Raw genomic sequence first — 21,212 nt, forward strand, 5'->3', positions numbered from 1 at the left:
TTTTCACTATGAAATATTTTTTTCAAAAGCGTGAATTGAACCTGAGTCTCCTGCATTGCAGGCAGATTTTTTACCATCTGAGCCTCCAGGGAAGCCATTACTTTAAGTCATCTTTTAATTTGGATCCTAGTTTTGCTAGCTGTTTCTAATCTGTAGAATGGACATTGTGATTCAGATTATATGTGATATTGTGAGGATTATGAAAACTCAATGAGAGAGTAAAAAGTTTAAAACTGCATAATTCATAGGAAATTAATCAATACCGGGTAGCTATTATTTTGTATTTGCTATCACATGACAGGAATGTAAATACTTATGAGCCTAGTTCATTTATCATGTAATTGACTTCTGTGAATTGCAGACCTTAAACCCATATTGTTGCCAATCAAGAAGAAGGAGCCAAAACAGAGAATGTTTTCACTGTGTACACATATTTCCTTGACAGTCTGGAAACAGTCACAGAACCTGTCAGATACATGGAGGAAAACTGTGGTACCCAGGGAATCGTGATCGGAAAGTCAGATTGTCCTGACGATACATCTGTCCTCAAAAGTAGTTTTTTTGTTTGTTTGTTTGTTTTAATCAACATAGTAGTTTTCTGTGAAATTGCCAATAAGTGCCTGTGAACACTTTTAAGCCCATTGTGCATGGGAAGCCCTGTGACCATGTGGGACACTGACGAATTTCCCAGTTTGAGTTATTCTTGTCTCTCCTTGACAGCGTGCACTCAGATGACCTAGAGCTGGTTCTGAGTAACATGACACCCTTGCACTGCGTCTCAGCTGACTAATCGACCATTTAGTCAACCATTCAGTAGCCAGCATGCATCATTCACATTTATAGGAAAACAGATTGACTTAAAGGCACAGGATGTTAGAACAAAAACCATCACCATCCCATCAAACAAATGAAATAAACTTGGGCCCTACCCCCACTGAGAGTGTCCCTTAAAACTCATCCCTTTGAGGTGGTCTCATTCTGAGTAAAATTACCATCAGATAAAGATGTTGGGAAGCATTCTGTTCACAGTGAATATTTTTTAAAAAAAATAACATAAGAGAAATGTGAGATGTTGGAGAAGGCTGGGAAGCAATATTTGCTTGAACTCAAAATAATAACACTGTACTTTCTGTTTCTGTTCTTCCACAGAATGACATCACTCCTCTACATGTTGCATCAAAAAGAGGAAATGCCAACATGGTAAAATTACTGCTTGACCGAGGAGCTAAAATCGACGCCAAAACAAGGGTGAGGGTGCAACTTATGTACTTGCTTATGCTTGTTTTCAGGAAGCAGGTCTGCTTCTACGAATACCTTTGTTGCTGGCTCAGCCCTGGCTTTGTTCTCTCCTTTGTTGTAGTCTCTTAGAAAATGACTGCTAAGCTGATTCTTCTTATAATGGGATAATGATCCCCATTTATAAAGCTTTAATATACATTTAAACAGTACTGGGATTTAATTATAGAAACTAATGCTTAGGTCCAGAGTTTTTGTGGAGTTAAATTTGTAAGTATTTAATCACTACTTGATACTGCAGACAGAGCTATTGGGCCAGCTTGATACTAAAACTGACGTTTTATTTAAAACCAGATCTGTCTGCCTTCGCACACTGCTGGTAGGAATGTAAAATGGTGCAGCCACTATGGAAAACAGTGTGGAGGTTCCTCCAAAAACTAAAAATAGAGCTAGCATATGATCCAGCCATCTACTTGGGTGTATACACCCCCAAACAATTGAAAGAAGTATCTTGAAGCCATGTAATAGTCAAGAGGTGGAAGCAACCCAATATCCATAGATAGAAAATGCGCTAGGTACATACAGTGGAATGTTATTCAGCCTTATAAGGAAATGCTGTCACATTCCCCAGTATGAATGAGCCTTGAGAACATTATGCTAAGTGACAGAAGCCAGTCACAAACGTACAAATACTGTATGGTCCCACTTAAGGAGGTACCAACGGTAAACATAGAAACAGAAATAGAATGGCGCTTGCTGGAGGCTTAGGGACAAGGAAGTGGGGAGGTGCTGAGTGTCAGTATTGTAAGATAAAGGTTTAGAGATGTTATACAACATGAATATCGGTAACACTACTTACCTGTGCATTTAAAAGTGGTTAGGGGAGTCAGTTTTATATTGTGGTTTTTTAAACCACAGTTTAACAAATTTTTTCAACACAGGTCAGTCTAGGCAGGTGTTTTGACAGGTTAATTGTTTGGTGTGATGCACTGTGTGGGGAGGAGAAAGAAGTGAGACTTGGAATCAAGTTGGAATCCCAGAAAGTGAGCTTAGCTGGTTGACTTAGTTTGACAAGGCGATGTAACCTTCTGCATCCAATGTCTGTATCTGAAAATAAGGTTAATGGTTTCCTTGAAGGCTTGTTGCAGTGATCAAGCTAATGTTTGTAAACTGTATTGGCATAAAGTAGACCAGAAATAAACCCCAGCCATTACTAGTAGATGGACACCTCAGAGACATTGCAGCTTTGGTTCCAGACCGCTGCGATGAAGCAGTATTGCCAGAAGGCGAGTCACAGGAATTTTTTTGGCTTCCTAATGTATATAAAAGTGATGTTTATACCATATTATAGTCTATTGTGTGAAAGCATTATGTCCTTAAGAATGTATATACTTTAAATTAAAAAGTACTTTATTGCTAAAAAAAAAAAATCCTAACTACTGTTGGAGCTTTTAGCAAGTTATAATCTTTTTGCAATAGTAACATAAAAATCACTGACCAGAGATCATCATAACAAATATAATCAGAAGAAAGTTTGAAATGTTGCAAGAAGCACAAAAATGTGACACAAAGTGAGGAAATACGGTTGGAAAATGGCCTTGCCTGATGAGGGTAGCCACTAACCTTCAACTTAAAAAAAAAAAGAGAGAGAGAGAGAGAGAAATGCAGTATCTGCAAAGAGCAATGAAGCAATGCACAGTAAAATGAGATGTGCCTGTATAATTCAGAGCTCCAGTTAACATTAAACTTCTGACCAGGGATTTTCTTTTTCAACATTTCATTTAAGAGCAAAATGTGCTCTTATAAATATCCTCCTCTCTAAGGGTTTTGGAGAGTTATCCCTGTCTTGTAATTGTATCTCCTGCAATCCTATGGTTCCTCTTTCCAAGAATCCTGATATTTCTAAAACTGGTCCAGTAACCCTGACTTGGTTCCTGTAGTTTCTTGGTTCAGTACTTTATCTTTCACTGCATGTATTCACTGAAGCAATTAATGACTATTGAATGCCTACTGTGGGCCAGACATGGCTAAGTCATGGAGAAAGCCCACAGGCCCCCTCCCCTGTCCTCATGAGGCTGATTGATCATTTGTCTGTTGTATACTCTGACTTGAAGATAGCCCAGCCCTGGGTATTTGACAGGAGACCAGACTTCTTTGTCTTAGTAACTGTTGAACCTGAAAGTTTTATGCTTTGTATGTAGCATAAAAGAAACAAGCTTTCTGGAGAGAGGAATGAAGGAAGATGAGGGTCTGACTGGGGAAATAAATTGAAGAGAGGTCTTATTGCATTGACCTGGCGTTATTTGCTAAGAAGCCATCAGCAATAGGCTAGCCCTGTTGCTTTAAATGGCAGGGGTGTTCTGCTGAGTACAGGAGCAGTTGCAAAAAAGAATAAGTTAGATAATCATCGCTTAATGCCTCTTGGTTACCTGTAGAGGTAGAGGGTCATTTGTGAATACAGAAATTTTTGTGAAGAGTGAAGAGGGATACTGGAGCTGAGCAGAAGAGAGAAACTTGTATAGCTATACTTGGCTATCCAGCTGGATTTTAATGCAGTGTGTGGATTAGAAATGACCATATTTCTCCCTCTCTCAATACAGTCATCAATCACCAGAACAGCAAAATTGCTTGTCAGTAATTTTGCATCATTTATCAAACACTTACTTGTTCTATTTGGTACAACGGGAAGAGGACGGGGTATGTAGGGAATCCAGGTCCCGTATTAAAGGGGCACGTGGTGTCACGGGGGAGGCTAGAATGAAACATACGAACACTTCTGGACAAAAGCATCAGACGTACAGAATACGGGACATAGGCGAATTCAACTATGCCACTTTGCCTCCTTGTTCTGAAAGCCTGTCTTATTTTAAACAAAATATAGAGTCCTTTTTACCAGTAACTCAGTTCCAATGTGGAGTTGCTTTCCTCCTGTGTTATGTGAGTGCTGTGTGGATGTGAAGAAACTTAGAGAAACAGAATAGTCATTCTTCTATTCTTGTCCTGCTTGGGGTGGACGGGTGGTGTCACTTGAGAACAAACTGAATTCCTGGCAGACTGTATGGAAGAAAACATAGTACATACCCCAAATATGTCAACTATTCTGTGTTCTCCTCATCAAAGCTTCCCTTCTCTCTTGCTGAAATGAGTGAGTGGTTACTCAGTGTGTGGGTGAAAAGGAGGGAGCCATAAAATTCAGAAGGGCCTAGGGACAAGCCTGAAAACGGAAAGCAATTTTTGTTTGTAAATACAAGTTTTAAGGATTCAATCCAGTAGCCCTTTAGAAAATAAATATTGTTGTCTACCCATCTCCTTCCTGCCAGGTACTTCCTACTTGTGTAGCTACCTCGTTGCATCAGCAGCCTGACCTGCTACACACCAACACCCTAGATTTAGAGAGTTCACTCTGCACACTCCAGGGGACCTCCTCGTTGGCTTGCTGTGTTCCGTGTGTGTGTTGCTAATCTAATAAAGGATTTGGTTCAAAAGCAGCCTCTTACTGCCCTTGCAATCAGCGAAGTAAACTTGAATTGTAGTCAGAGTGATTTAGGTTGGGATCTGAGCAAGACCTGACCAGCTGGAAAAGCAGGCTGAGAGTGAATTTTTTTCTACCCTGGCACCTGATCTCTGGTCTTAAGTGTGACTAGCAAGTGAAATCACGACCCTAGGAAAGCTCATCCTCCTGAGTCTTAGTTTCCATCTCAGTACAGATGGTGAGTTGTTCCGATGATTTCACAGGCTTTCCCCACTGCTGGGGCACTGGATGTTGTAACTTTAAGAATAATTAGCTGCAGTGAAAGTCGGGGTGGTGATATATGTTGGGGTGATGTGACCAAGATGGCGAAGTATGAGACCCCAGCCCCCACCACCCACAAAGATCAACAGTCAGACAATGATACACTATCAAAAAGAGCTCAGGGAGAGCTTGGGAGTCCACCTGAGAAACTGCAGCAGGGAACTCCCTGGTGGTCCAGTGGCTAAGACTCCACGCTTTCAAATGCAGGGGGCCCAGGTTTGATCCCTGGTTGGAGAACTAGATTTCGCATGCCACAGTGAAGATCAAAGATCCTGCGTACTGCAGCTAAGACCTGACACAGCCAAATAAATAAATACTTTTTTTATATATATAAGAAGAAACTTCAGCAGCACAGTGGAACAAAACACCGGAAAATAACTCACGAAAAGGTTGCTTGCAGCATCTGATCCCCTAGGCCAGTGCTACTCAGGGCCAAGGGTGAGCCTCCCCAAGTAGGAAGTTTTCCTCACCAAGAGAAGGAGAACGGGGTGAGCAGCCAGCCTCCCCAGCCTTTTGGGAAACTGAGCAAAGGACCCACTTGGGTCTCACCCAACCGAGGCTGGCAAAGCTGAGATGAATAGAGATGGGGAGGAGCAAGGAAACAGCAGGGGCTGCCAGCGTCAGCCACATGATGGGGATGACTGAGGCTCCCTGTGACCTGCTCTCAGACCCCAGCACCTTTCCCCCTGAAGTAGCCAACAGCCAGCACAGCCGACCGAGACCCCCTGTAAATGTCACTGGTTTTTGTCCCGTGGATATTCTCATTCGCGGACACCAGCCGTCTGAGCCCCTCCCTGCTCCTCACCTCCCACTGCCTTGCTGGGGCTCAGGATCCACACCAGCAGCCAGCCCAGACCTCTGTGGCCACCCAAGTACACGACACCAGCCTAGAGCCCTGTGGGTGACCCCCACTTCCGTGCATGTGCTGGGGGCCGGCTCCTCCAGCTGTGCACTTGCGCACTGCCGGCCAGACCCTCATCACAGGCTTCTACTGCTGTACTGTACCTGTAGCAAGATCCTTCAATATGGAACGGCAAGCCAACAACCAAGGCCCTCACAACTGCCTGAGGGCCTGAACCTGGCTCTATTTCTAGTCACCGGCCTCCATCACTCAGCATGTGCCTGCTCCCAACCAGACGCTCATGACCAGCCTCAGCTGCCACACATGCTCCTGGGGAGACTCTGCAGCCATAGTACACACCAGGGCCTCCACAGCTCCTGTGGGCCAGGCCTAGCGCTGTCTCCTGTCGCTGACCTGCACCACCAGGCTCATCTGCAAGGAACCCCTCCAGCTGGGCACCTGCACGCCTCCAGCTTGGTGGCCAATACCAGCCTCCACGGCAGTGCATGCATGGTGAGACCTTGCAGCCACAGTAATGAATGCTGACAGCCAAGGGACCCCACAGCTGCCAGTGTACCTGCAGTTGGCCCAGACCCTTGGCAGCTGGCCCTTGCCCCTACCTGTCTGTGTAAGTCTGAAATGAGCATTTGCGACTCCATAGGCACCTGCAACTGGCCCCTGCAACTGAGTTTGTATATACCACCAGCTTCAGCCCCCACCACTGCCTGCCAGGTCCTGAGCCACTGGACCTGAGATGCACTGAAGGCTCCACTAGCCCTTGCAGTCACTGTGGTCAATGCTGTGCCCCCCAGCAGCCTGAACAGATGAGACATCAGCCCCCAATCCTGTATCTGAGAGCCTGCACCACTAGATGCAAGGTTAGAGAATCTTCCAGCATGCTCCCACCATAGAAGAAAGTCTTTCCATCCCAAAGTCAACCCATAAAGTCTGAAAGAGATGACTGCTTCTGTAAATGAACAACGTCTATGCAAGGCTACAAGGATCAGGAAGGGATCGAGGGTAACATGACGTCACCAAAGGAACACAGTAAACTTTCACTAACTTTGCTGGACGAAGGATTCAAGATAAGTGTTCTAAAGATGCTCAGAGGTCTACAAAAAACACAGGTAAGCAGTTTAACAAAATCAGGAAAAAAAAATACAGACTATTCAAGAAGTTCAGTACAGAGATGGAAAACATAAGAAGACAACCAAACAAATTTTGGAGCTAAAAATAACAATGACTGTGATGACCTAGAGAGGTAGGGTGGGAGAGGGGACAGAGGTGCTAGAGGGAGGAGATATATATGTATTTATGACTGATTATGTTGTACAGCAGAAACCAATGCAACATTATAAAGCAATTATCCTCCAATTAAAGAAAAAAATTTTTAATATGGTAATTGAACTGAAGAATTCAGTAGACAGCTTCAACAGTAGACTGGACCAAGTTGAAGAAATTGATCTATCCAGTTTGAAGCTATCCAATCAAAAGAACAAAAGAAAAAATAAAAAGGAATGCAGAAAACGTACAGGACTTAAGTGACTTAAGGATTAAGTGAAAAGGATCTACCTGCCATGAGAGTCCAGAAAAAGAGAATCACTGATGACTTAATAACTTAGATTGCTACTCTGTGGGGTATTTTAGATGTGGAATCTGAAAACATTGAATTTTGGAATGGAATGGAGCAGAGAATGGAATGGTGGTTGCCAGGGGCTGAGAGGTAGGGGAAATGCGGTGATGTTGGTTAGATAGTACAGACTACCAGTTATAAGATGAGTAAGCTCAAGTATCTAGGGTACAGCATGGTGGCTGCAGTTAGCAATACTGTATCGTACACACCGAAAGTTGCTGTGACGGAAGAGCTTTAATAGTCTCTCCGTAACAATGACAACATAATTTAAGAGGTGACAGTGGTGGCGAATGTGCCGCGACGTGTACAGATATCAAGGCAAATGCTTCCATCTGATCTATATATAGCATCCTAATTTGTTTCTTTATAGAAATGCATTGCTGAGATGACCACTGACGGTAGCTGCTCTTCCCATGTGATTTTTGCTCTCTGCAAGGCTAGCACGTGTATTTGCATCCTCTCTAAAGGAAGAGGCTTTGCAGTGGAGGGTCTACTGTCATTTTTATTTTCCTTCGCATCAGTTCACAGCCAAGCCAGAGGCTCAATATGGACCCTAAATTAGAACCAGTTTAAAACGAATTTGGCAACTTCTGAGTTTAAACCAATCTAAATTAGATTCTAAGTTAGAGCCGGTTTAAAACTTTGTGGCAACTTCTGAGTCCTCCATCTCCTTTCACCGACTCCTCTCAATCCAATAACAAAGGCAACTGTGCCTGTGTGTAGTGCTCCAGAGAAGATTCAGGAGTTCCAGGTAGAGTCAGTAATAGCAATACTGCAGTTCCCAGACTGCAGCTCTCCTCATTCCTCCTCCAGCTTCCAACCTTTCCAGCAAGGCACCACTGCCCGCCTCTCCATATAATCCCACTACTACAGTATTACATCCAAAGCTACACCCTGACACTCGGAAACACACATTCATCTTAATATCTATAGCACTTAGTACTTCCTGGCACATACTAGATGTTTAATAAGTATTTGCTGAATATATTAGATGCACTTCCTAATGTTACATTTGCCAAAATATCTTACTTGATTTTATACTGGCTCTGTGATAATGGGGATATGGGGCTTCCCCTGTGGCTCAGCTGGTAAAGAATCCACCTGCAGTGTGGGAGACTTGGGTTTGATTCCTGGGTTGGGAAGATCCCCTGGAGAAGGGGAAGGCTACCCACTCCAGTATTCTAACCTGGAGAATTCCATGGACTGTATAGTACATGGGATTTCAAAGAGTCAGACACGACTGAGCGACTTTCGCTTTGTGTTGATAGAATTTTGCTCCCTGAAGTTAATGGCATCCAACTGATTTATAAGAATAAAGAGATATTTGTGTGCCGGTAGATAAAGGGTTTTCAGAATATCCCAAATCTGTTGGTTGTTAAATTCTTACTAGTCTGGAAAGATGTCAGGAGACATTTAGATGTCCTGTAATTTTAGCCTGTCCTTTCCCAGAAATGCAGGTTTCCCTGGTGGCTCAGACAGTAAAGAATCTGCCTGCAATACAAGAGGACCTAGGTTCACTCCCTGAGTCGGGAAGATTCCCCGGAGAAGGGAATGGCAGCCTACTCCAGTTTTCTTGCCTGGAGAATTCCATGAACAGAAGAGCCTGGTGGGCTACAGTCTATGGGGTTGCAAAGAGTCAGGCACAACTGAGTGACTAGCACATTTTTCCTTTCCCAGAAATGCAACTGGTCATATTTATCAGGTTAAATATGAGGGAAAAATAAATATTGGTATTGAGTTTTGCTTTCCATTATATTTCCAGAAGTGTGATTGCCTTAAGAATAAATTTTAAACTATTAAATATTTCATAGTCATAAAATCGTGTCTATTGAAGAAATGTTACCTGACTTCTTATCAGAAACTCTGGAGATCAGAAGACAATGGAACATCTTTAAGGTGCTGACTGAAAAGTATTTGCTAATCTAGAATTTATAGCCAGTAAAAGTATATTTCCATAATAAAAGTAAAATAAAGACAGTATCAGATAAGCAAAAGCTGAGATAACTTGTTACCATCAAACCCATACTAAAAGAAATATCAAAGGAAGTTCTTAATTCTGACATAAGATAAACGAAACTAGAAGGAAATGTGGGTCTAAAGTAGAGAAGAGTTAGAAGTGATAATCAGATAAAAACTATTTTTATTTTCTTAAAATTTAAAAAAATTGATTGTTTAAATAAAATATCAATTTGTTATAAGATTTATAATGCATTTAAGTTAAATATATATTTATAGCACAAAATATGAAGCTGCTAATATAAATGAAATTATAATATTGTAGAATTCTCATACATGAAATTATATAACAATACATAATAACATAAATACTATTACTATATAATATAGTTAATCATATTATTTAGGCTGTGATAATTTAAGGATATTTATTTTAATCTCTGGGAACACTGCTTTTAAAAACAGGAAAGAAAAGAAAGAGTTTAGTTAAAAAGCCAGAGGAGGACATCGTCAATGATATATATAGTGAATCAGTCACTGGAAAACTAAGTTATACTCAGTTAACCCAAAAGAAGATAAGAAAGAAGAGACAAAAAAAGCTCACACAGGAGAGAGTGGAAAAATACACAACAAATATTATAAGGGTGTGTTCTAGGCTCAGAAAGAAAGCTCCAGTTTTCTGAGCAGAAAGAACAACAAGGAATTCTGCCTCATTTTAGTTTGATTTTAAACATATAGAATGTATGGCAGGACAGCAAGGAAGGGCACTAGAAAGATATATTTCTCTCTCCTGTATATAAATGGCAGAAATGAATTCTTGATGTTAAAAGGCGATTGCTTGCTGCAGTGGAAGAGAGCCAGTCCCTCTGATGCAGGAACTAAGTTCTAATGTGAGTCTAACTGAGTCTAAGTCCTAACGTGAACCAGTGACTTGCATGGGACCTTGGGTAGGCACATTAATCCTTGGAGCAGCACTTTCTTATCTATAAATGCAAATTCTGATGCCTTTCTCTTGTGTTGTTGTAAAAATTCAGTAAGATCACAAATATAAAAAGCCTGTGACAATCGAGCAGTCTCAAAAAATGTTATTTCACTTCCTCTCAGACCAAATCTACAATTCTCTAACATGCACAAAATGAGGATACCATCAGAATTTTTAGAGAAAAATACACGTATGAGAATAGTCTGACTGTTAGACTGTAACCAGTGCCTTTTAATTTCTCTCTGGCTATCATTATAACTCTCCTCTCCTGGGTGCTACCTGCTTTTTCTTTCATTGTTTTTCATCTTCAGTTAAATATCATCTCCCATTTTATATCCATGACAAAGAAGAAAGTATATATCCAGAGTTTTCTGCTTGATATCCTTTCCTTCTCTTGGGTGTGTTTTTTGCTTAAAAGGAAGAAAAGAAAGAAACCTAGAGGATACTAATCAAAATAAATGTGTCTTTTTCTGTAAGTATTTCCCGAGTCATGAAATTGTGTCATTTCGGTATTATCTTTGAGCAAGTTCAACTTGTTAAGGACATTTTCTGGGTTCAGTATTCCTAAGTGTGGTGCTTTAATGTCCCACTCTGTGCTTTTCAGAAAAGCTAGACCTGAAAGCAAATCTTTTTGACCTTGGAGTGTGCAAGCTTTTGCTCTTTGTCTAACACTAGAGAGCCTTTTGTCTAGCCAGTGAAGTGCTGTTCCCTACCTCACTAATAAGATCGCTGCCACTGAAAATGAAATATGAGATCTAGACTCGCCAGTTTGCATTGGTTCAGAATTCTTCCCCAGGGAATACTTGTTCATTATGTTAGTGCTTTAGAAATCAGGGGAATTGGAAAAAAAATCACTCACCCCATGCAATTTCATTTCCCTCCCATAATGTTACTATGGCAACTCCACATCCTTGCTCCTTCTCTCCTGTCCAGCTGCATATATTGCCTATCTTGAGGCAGCCTCCCTTGAGCCCCAAGAACTGCCTTTGTCAAGCATTTTTCAATTGGAGGTCAAAACTATATCCTGTTGTATTTGGTTGAGGGACTGCTTTTTGGTCCAGGACCATTCAAAGTGACACTGTGTATTAATTGTAAATTTCTAGGTGTTGGGAGTGGATAAGAATCCTTATATTATATTGGAAAAACCATTGCTCTAATTTTAAGGAAAAGAGTTCCCTGCTATGTTAACCAGTACACTGCTACGTTACAAAACAAAATATCCACAATACCTCTTATGTTAAAGCTTATAATGTCCTGAAGTAGAAAAACGAGGGAGGACCTTAATTAGAGCAAATATTCTCATATTTCTCTTACTTTCTAGTTCTTTTTTTCCTGAAGTATAGAAAATTTACAGTGGGTTAATTTCTGTTGTACAGCAGTGATTCAGATATACATATACTTTTTTTTAATTTAATTTATTTTATTTTATTTTAATTTTAAAATCTTTAATTCTTACATGTGTTCCCAAACATGAACCCCCCTCCCGCCTCCCTCCCCATAACATCTCTGTGTACTTTTTCATATTGTTTTCTGTTATTATTTATCACAGGATATTGAATATAGTTCCCTGCGCTATACAGAAGGACCTTGTTGTTTATTCAATCTATATCTAATAGTTTGCATCTGCTTACCCCAAACTCCATCCTTCCATTCACCTCACCTCCCCCTTGGCAACCACAAATCTGTTAACACGCCATGTCTGTGAGTCTGTTTCTATCTAGCAGATAAGTTCCTTTGTATCGTATTTTAGATTCTGCATATAAGTGATAGCATATGGCATTTGTCTTTCTCTTTTTGACTTACTTCACTTGTATGATAATCTCTTTGGCCTCCCTGATAGCTCAGTTGATCAAGAATCCGCCTGCAATACAGGAGACCCTGGTTCGATTCCTGGGTCAGGAAGATACACTGGAGAAGGGATAGGCTATCCACTCCTGTATTCTTGGGCTTCCCTTGTGGCTCAGCTGGTAAAGAATCTGCCTGCAATGCACAAGACCTGGGTTCAGTCCCTGGGTTGGAAGGATCCCCTGGAGAAGGGAATGGCTACCTGCAGTATTCTGGCCTGAAGAATTCCATGGACTGTATAGTCTATGGGGTCTCAAAGAGTCCATGGGGTTGCAAAGAGATATCATATGGTATTAGTCTTTCTCTTTCTGACTGACTTCACTTGTATGATAATCTCTAGTTCTATCCATGCTGCTGCAAATGGCATTATTTCCTTCTTTTTTATGGTCTTACCGTCTTATTCTTAATGCTAAGAAGACTGAGTCATGTTCTTCAGTGTAATCCCAGTTTATAAGTCACTTATCTATTGAGAATTTTATTTTTTTCTGGAACAATAAGGTATTTAATAGCACTTCTAGGATATAAATTTTCCAGCAAATTTGGAAAATTCAGCGATGGCCACAGGACTGGAAAAGGTCAGTTTTCATTCCAATCCCAAGGAAAGACAGTGCCAAAGAATGCTCAAACTACCATACAATTGCACTCATCTCACATGCTAGTAAAGTAATGCTCAAAATTCTCCCAAGCTAGGCTTCAGCAGTACGTGAACTGTGAACTTCCAGATGTTCAAGCTGGTTTTAGAAAAGGCAGAGGAACCAGAGATCAAATTGCCAACATCTGCTGGATCACGGAAAAAGCAAGAGAGTTCCAGAAAAACAACTACTTCTGCTTTATTGACTATGCCAAAGCCCGTGACTGTGTGGATTACAATAAACTGTGGAAAATTCTGAAAGAGTTGGGAATACCACCCACCTGACCTGCCTCTTGAGAAACCTATATGCAGGTCAGGAAGCAACAGTTAGAACTGGACATGGATCAACAGACTGGTTCCAAATAGGAAAAGGAGTACATCAAGCCTACATATTGTCACCCTGCTTATTTAACTTCTATGCAGAGTACATCATGAGAAATGCTGGGCTGGAGAAAGCACGAGCTGGAATCAAGATTGCTGGGAGAAATATCAATAACCTCAGATATGCAGATGACACCACCCTTATGGCAGAAAGTAAAGAGGAACTAAAAAGCCTCTTGATGAAAATGAAAGTGGAGAGTGAAAAAGTTGGCTTAAAGCTCAACATTCAGAAAACGAAGATCATGGCATCCGGTCCCATCACTTCATGGGAAATAGATGGGGGAACAGTGGAATCAGTGGCTGACTTTATTTTGGAGGCTCCAAAATCACTGCAGATGGTGACTGCAGCCATGGAATTAAAAGATGCTTGCTCTTTGGAAGGAAAGTTATGACCAACTTAGATAGCATATTAAAAAGCAGAGAGATTACTTTGCCGACTAAGGTCCATCTAGTCAAGGCTATGGTTTTTCCTGTGGTCATGTATGGATGTGAGAGTTGGACTGTGAAGAAAGCTGAGCACCGAAGAATTGATGCTTTTGCACTGTGGTGTTGGAGAAGACTCTTGAGAGTCCCTTGGACTGCAAGGAGATCCAACCAGTCCATACTGAAGGAGATCAGTCCTGGGTGTTCTTTGGAAGGAATGATGCTAAAGCTGAAACTCCAGTACTTTGCCCACCTCATGCAAAGAGTTGACTCATTGGAAAAGACTCTGATGCTGGGAGGGATTGAGGGCAGGAGGAGAAGGGGATGACCAAGGATGAGATGGCTGGATGGCATCACTGACTTGATGGACATGAGTCTGAGTGAACTCCGGGAGTTGGTGATGGACAGGGAGGCCTGGTGTGCTGCGATTCATGGGGTCACAAAGAGTCGGACACGACTGAGCGACTGAACTGAACTGAAGGGTATAAAATCAGTCTAGTCTTAAACATAGAAAATAAGAACGAAAGGAATTTTTAAGCAGCTAACTAGAAAGCATCTTTAAAAGACTAACCTAAAAGCCCATTCATTCACCCACTCATTCTCATTTACTCAGTCATTTTTATTAAGCAATTTCATGAACATGGTACTGAGTTACCTTCTCTATGAGATTCAAGTATCCCTTTTAAGCCATTAACTTAGCCCTCAGAAACAAACTCATTGGAATGATAATGCAGGTCCACAAATAACTAAAATACTAAGCAAAATGTCATAGTTTCCCACAGAGGTTCAGATGAAATATGAGGGGAATCCTGATGGTCAAATGGTTATGTCTACCCTGAATAAGCCTTCAGAGAAAACCTATATTTTAAACAATAAGGTTTGGATCTTGGTGAAAGTGGAAAGGGAAGTTTGGGGTACATGAAATAGTGCACACCAAGCAGAGAAACAAGAACAGGAGAGGCTTTTGCCAGGGACTGCAAAGAGTATAATTGAGGTGGAAGGGAGGGGGATCAGGCAAACGTTAAGTGTAGCAGCGACTGATTGGAAGACTGAATGCTAACCTGAGGAATTTAGACTTCACTGAGGACTGAATCAGTTATTAAAGATTATGAACACAGAGGTATCATCAGAGCAGTGCTTCAGGAATGTGAATGATGTCCCACCTATTTCAAAGCCCAAGAAATTAGTTCAAAATTTAAATGTTTACTTTTTGTCCTCCAAAAATGGTATTAAGTAATGTCAATCCCAGCTCTCTCTCTCTCTTTTTTAAACAGAACTGTAAATCACTATGTGACTTATACTCTTCCGTCTCAGTGTGGATCAGCCAGTCTTTTTGATCTTCGTGACTGTATAAACTATGATGCTAATTAAAGATCTCACATTAACTCTAGGCACTGGTTTTCCACTGACCTGTGACTGTCCCAGCAGCCAGGCCGGCACTGTCTGTGCAGTCAGATAGTCGTGACATCTTATACAGCTTCCTGCTGAAAGGGATCTCTCCTGCTGGGCTTCTGGCTATTTGCATGCACCTGTGAAAAGTTACAGAGCAAATTTGCAGAAGATCCAAAAGAGTTAGACGTTCGCAATCAGTGTTTAAAGCACTGCAAGTAAAACTACAGTTGATAGAGCTGTGCTTCGGGTAGCTCTGTTGGGCTAGGAACCAATGAGGCTTTCCTTGGGGAACTTGCAGACTTTATCATTGAAACAAGGTGGTAAAACAAGCAGTGGCTAGAATGCAAAGCCCTTCACCGCTCTGACACGACTGAGAAAAAGTCATCTTTCCTGGCTGAGTCCCCAGATTCTATGAGTTTTTAATACATAAACACCGGAGATCAGAAGTAGCAGCTGCAAAATATAAAGGAAGGCAAGGAGTGTCCGAAAGTTTGAGCAGAGAGGCTTTGTCTTAATAATTCCTGCAAGACATGTCTTATTTGCCCTGCAGCCAGCACTGACCTCTTGCTGAATTCAGCCTGTGACACCTTAGATGAGTCATTTAACTTCTTTGAACCTGAGAGTCTTCATTTACAGAATAAAGACTATACCCTTCTGTATAAGGGTAGTTGTAAGGATACAGTGATCCAGTGTCTTGGATTTGCTTCAAAACAATACAAGAAAAAAGAAAAGGTCAGGATAGAGATGAATCAACGGGGATGCCAAGGTGACATTTGTTTCTGCTGTCCACCAGGTACCTAGGGACTCATTACACTATTCAGTCTGCTTTAGTCTGAAATAGGTTTGAAGTTTTCCCATGATTAAAACTTTTTTCCGCAGGATAAAGTCAGCAAAATTATATATGTCTGTATAAGGAACAATGTATTTCAAAAGATTAAGGAGTTGAAATAGATTTTCCTCTTAGGTAGCCAAACACTTTATATTCAGTATGTAGGGTTTTGCTTGGGGGAAGATAATTTTCAAAGATATAAATGAGTTTTCTTTGAAAATGATAAATGAGTTTTCAAAGATGAATAATTTTGTGTGTGACCATAGTTTAAAAATGCCTACGGGTATTCTGTCATCCAGAATGTACTTACGAGAAATGAGAGAATCAACTTTGACCTTTTAGTTCATAAAAGACAGTCACATTCAGAGAATGTGAATTTTGTGTGTGTCAGAAGTTAGATGTGATTATTGTATTATTTCTTCTTCAGTTATTTTCAGATTTTACATTACTGGGAAGACATTTGCCTCCATGGTATACTTTTAATGTCTTCTCAGATTTTACTTTATTCTATTTTGTTAGGAAAATGCTGTTTCTGACTTGGAAGACTATTATTATATTGCTTTAGTTTGCTTTAGAAGAGCAAGTGTTTGAAATTAGCATAAAAGGAAGAATATTTAAACATGTTCAAAGAATATACAGTCCAACTCGTATCATATTTGTGATTCAAATCTCATATTTTAAGGAATTTTAATTGTACTGAGATTTGGCTAGTAGTTTAGAAATAGGATTGTACCTTATTGACTACGTATTAGATAATTAGGCTTACTTACAAGATCTGTTCATGTAGGCTAGAAAGTGACTTGAATCAACTTTTGACGTATTTTAAAATATGGCTATCTTTAGGGTAGATATTCAGGTAGTCAACAGCAGGAATCTTCAAGATGGGAAACAAAACCAAGATGTGCGAAAACTTCTTCATATGATTTGGAGCCATTTAGATCGTTTAAATGAATAAATTTCCACTTCCTCACTTCCCTGTTAATTCTCCTTTCTCACTTTTTTTTTTATACAGTAGCCCTTCTCTCCTAGTCCTAAAGAAAGGCCCTGACTCTTAACTGTAACCCACAAGGCCCCACGGTGCAATACCTCTGAGGTGAAGGGAAGAGCTCAGATCACTGGTGTCCTGTTAAGAACTACATGCTTCTGGTGCTTAGATAATCAAATTCTTCTATTGCTGCTAACAGAAAAGACCTAATGATGTTGTCTTATGATGGATCTTTGAAAAAATCTTTGATGAAAAGTTATTAAGTGATTTTTGGCATGTAATTCAGGAATTTAGAGAATTAGTGCTATTGCCAAAACAAAAGTCCAACTACGTATTAATGCAGACAAGATGTCTCAGCACTAACGTTTATAAAGACAAAAATTAGGAAAGTATTGATGCTGAATCCTGTCTCATTCTATCAATAAGTTGTGAAAAAACATATGTCATTCAGAGAGGAATTTTTGATAAATTATGACTCTTGCTTAATAATCATAAAATTTATAATGTGTTGCTGCTTTGATCCATTGTGTTTGAATAATTATAATTCCAATCAGGAGATTTATTTTTGACACTTAAAGGCTTGTGTTCTCAGAAAATCTTTAAACTTTTTTTAAAATTTAGATTTATGTTTTTTTGCAGCAGGGAAGTATGATATGGTAATCAATAAAAAACACTCAAGCATAAAATTATATTACGTGAAGATACAATTATATGGGGGAAATGAAATGGAAATAGACATGCAGGAGCAAAAAGGAGCAATGTAAAATTCCTGTTACAAATTCCTATTTGAAAAGTTTATAGTATTTTTTTAAATGGTGGATACACAATTATTTATAGTACGTAGATTCCATTGGATAGTCAAAAGAGTAGTGGAACAGTTACACTTTTAACTCTCAGCTTTGCAGGGAATTACACACTTGACCACTGCCTAAACTTAGGAAAAATTCAGTTCTTTAGTTGAAAAAATAGAATTATACTATGAGATACATGAGTAAATATTTGAAGCTTGCTGGTCCACAGCACTTTGGATGCCACGCTGAATCTTGATGAAATACACTCATTCATGGAGCTTCCCACTGAATGTATTTGAAAACGTTGCCTTTTTTGATAGGACGGCCTGACGCCGCTGCACTGTGGAGCAAGAAGTGGTCATGAGCAGGTGGTGGAGATGCTGCTCGATCGCGCTGCCCCCATTCTCTCCAAAACCAAGGTAATCTCTCCCCAGGTGTTTGAGAATCGCACTGTATTTAGCTTTGAACCCTTTGACTGGTTATTTTACCCAGCCTTCCGATCACATAGAATTCGCTGTAGTTTGAATGTAGCAATTAGTGTGCTCTGTGCACCAAATCTTTAGAGACCCTCAGGATCAAGTCTGAGTTCATGAGGCCTTCAGATGGAACACCCTCTACCACAGAGTCATTTGTGTGTATGTTACTTTTGTTTTTGTTTCAGGAACACTTACTGTTTGATTTTAATCTACGAAGTTTCTCCATAGCTCAGAAATGATTGCTTGTTGGGAAGAGAAAGACTGTAAGATTTACAGTCTGAAGTCTGGGTGCTGGCACCTTTTCTCCTGACCCTCAGTTTATTTCTTGAGAGTTCACAGACTATTTTAAAAAAAACAAAAACACCAAGGTATTATTTAAGTGATAAAGGCTGGAAACTTTGGAAAGATTGCACCTTGGGCCTTTGGAACAGTTGACATATCTGAAAGGAAAACATGATGATTGCCTTAAAAAAAAAATAATGTTTTACTAAGTGTCTTCTGAGTTTTTTAAATGGTAAGACCATTTAATAATATTTGAAAAACAATATTTTGTAAATAAATTTGGGGACATACAAACTACCTCAGAGTCATTACTATTTTTATAAATCAAACTAGTGACTTTTTGAAGCTATATTAAGCTTTATAAAGAGCCGTAATTTCTAAACATGAACAACCACAAAACACGTATTACTCCTGTTTGCACTTTGATCAGTGTTTACTCAACCTTTAGTGAAGATGGACAGGGTCAAGGTTGTCTGAACAATTTTATCACTCATCACACAGAGTTTAGATTGGCAAGCGTTGGAGAAATTATCCAATATAATTAAGCAGCCACCCTTTTTCATTGCACGTGATGACATCTTGGACTTTTGAGTGCTTCTCATCTAAACCGTTCTACTTGTTCCGTTTCCTTTCACATAGTCCATATCTATCTTCTCTTAATCCCACTGCTCTCTTTGAACTGCGTCATCTTCCTAAACTGCTGTAATCACTTCCTTACTTGTCCCCCTCCTCCCCGCCTGCTCCTTTCTAATCCTGTTCCCATTTTGCAGTAAGAGCGGCCATGTAAACATCAACCAAATCATGTCAGCCTCCTGCCTGAAAAGTCTCAAATTAATTCTCATCATTCTCTTGAAAATTAATTTTCATCTTATCAGAGCAATATGGGCACAATTAAAAAGCAAATCATCGTCTCATCTTTCTTCTCCTATTGTTCATCTCATTGTGTATTTGGCGCTTTTTCCTAAGAAATCTCGATTATTTTTTGATGGTTTTAATATGCAAGAACATTTTCTTGTCCTCTGAGAGCTTCTTAAAGCATCCAGTTCTTATTTTACAGATGGAATACATTCTGTTGCCTTTCAGAAAACATTTAAGATGACTTTTCTTTAAATGCTTTCACCTCTCATCTGTCCCTAACTCCTCAGGTTTCTTCGTACGTCTTTGTTGGCTTTGGCTGTCTCTTTTGCGGTGGGAGTTTCCCGCCACGGTCTACCTGACCACGTGTGCCAGGCACTCACCTTTGCGTGCGAGCTTCATGAGTGCCGCAGGCAGGGCTCCTTTCAGGTGGTTCAGAGAGGTCCCTAATGTCAGGATTAGTTGCCCTTTCTCTAGGAGGTATGGTTTTTTGAGAGACGAGTTCCCAGCCTTTCTCAGGGTACTTCTAGGTGAATATGTTGGGTAAGGAAAAGGAGCTATCATTCTCCTGGGCTTCAATGTATACCTTAATGATAACAGTGATAACAATAGTTACATAGTGATTACTACATACCAGGCTCTGAATACTTTACATATATTAACCCATTTACTCCTCACAATAACCCTGAGACATGAGTTTCATTATGCCCTTTTTATAGATGAGGAAACTGAGACCCAAAGCGATAGAGTGACTTTCTTGAGATGTCTCATTTTGCGTCAGAACAAAGAGTTGAACCTAGGTAGTCTAACCCTAGAGACCATACTCTTTTAACAGCTATTCTGTCCTTCCTTCTTCTGAGTGCCTGTTCTGAATCAGAGCCTAACCACTGCCCTCTGCTCAGCCCTGGGCCCAGAGTCCAGAATCTCCAGAGATTTAATTTCTGGTTTCCTGCAAGGCACAGGGGGGAAGTCATTTGGTTTTGTTGAGTTGGAAGGACCTATAGATCTGACAGTTCCTTGGGCAGCCAATCCAGCTTTTGGTCCCAAGCCTCATCTTTATCCCCCAAGGTACCATGTTTCCATGTTGTCGCCTTTTGGACATCTGGGAGGTAAAGCCATTCTCTTCATTGTACGCTGTAGTATACTGGAGCCACACTGTTGACCCTATTGTGTACATCTCTTCCTAATTCCATATTCAGTAACATCATGTTGGTAGCTTGACATCGGTCATAGAGTAGAGGTCTTTACACAGTATAAATCGGCAAGTGCTACCTGTTTTCATAGAGCTATCGTGAGCCATTTACCAGCATACCACAGATTATACCCTTCACCAGGCACTTAGGTGTCAGCCTTCTCCTTTCTCCTGGATAAGCTAACACACTTAAAATCTCTTCTCATGTTCTAAAGTAGACATCACACACGTTTTTGTTTTCTTTCCCATTGTGTGACTGTGTGGGTGTGCCTGCATGCATACATGTGTGTGCCCCATGGATTCTGCCTTTTAATTCCCTTCACGTTTTTCAGTGGAGCTTGTGAAAGTTTGGATAAACACGCACATCACTTCTACCATGTTTATCCGGAAGTCCCCATGCCCACTGCGCTGGGAAGTCCTTACCAGAATCTGACCATCAGACTCATCTCTGGTCCTCACCATCTCCAGCCAAGCAGCCTCCTTCCACTTCCTATGATACACCAAGACTGTTCTCCTTTCCTGTTTCCTCATACTGAGCTTTCTCAGTCTGTCCCAGATCTCTTCACCTATTTCTCAGCTCAGATGTCATCTTCTCAGAGAGACCTTCTTGGTTTCTTTACTTGTTTGCTACCTCTTTCTTCAATGAAATGAAAACAAGAACTTTGTCTTATGTTCAGTGTGCTTCCCCA

The 21,212-nt window shown here is 40.5% G+C and overlaps 1 protein-coding gene across 1 annotated transcript in view; it reads left to right on the forward strand.

The window, feature by feature from the left end:
* Positions 1–21,212, forward strand: part of ANK3 (ankyrin 3) — a 375,510-nt gene that overhangs the window by 172,370 nt on the left and 181,928 nt on the right. Inside the window, exons 8-9 of the mRNA XM_068982038.1 lie at positions 1,150–1,248; positions 18,039–18,137. Coding sequence (XP_068838139.1) covers positions 1,150–1,248; positions 18,039–18,137 — 198 coding nt within the window. The remainder of the gene's footprint in view (positions 1–1,149; positions 1,249–18,038; positions 18,138–21,212) is intronic.

The sequence above is a fragment of the Capricornis sumatraensis genome, chromosome 10, assembly GCF_032405125.1.
Source record: "Capricornis sumatraensis isolate serow.1 chromosome 10, serow.2, whole genome shotgun sequence".
Lineage (NCBI taxonomy): Eukaryota > Metazoa > Chordata > Mammalia > Artiodactyla > Bovidae > Capricornis > Capricornis sumatraensis.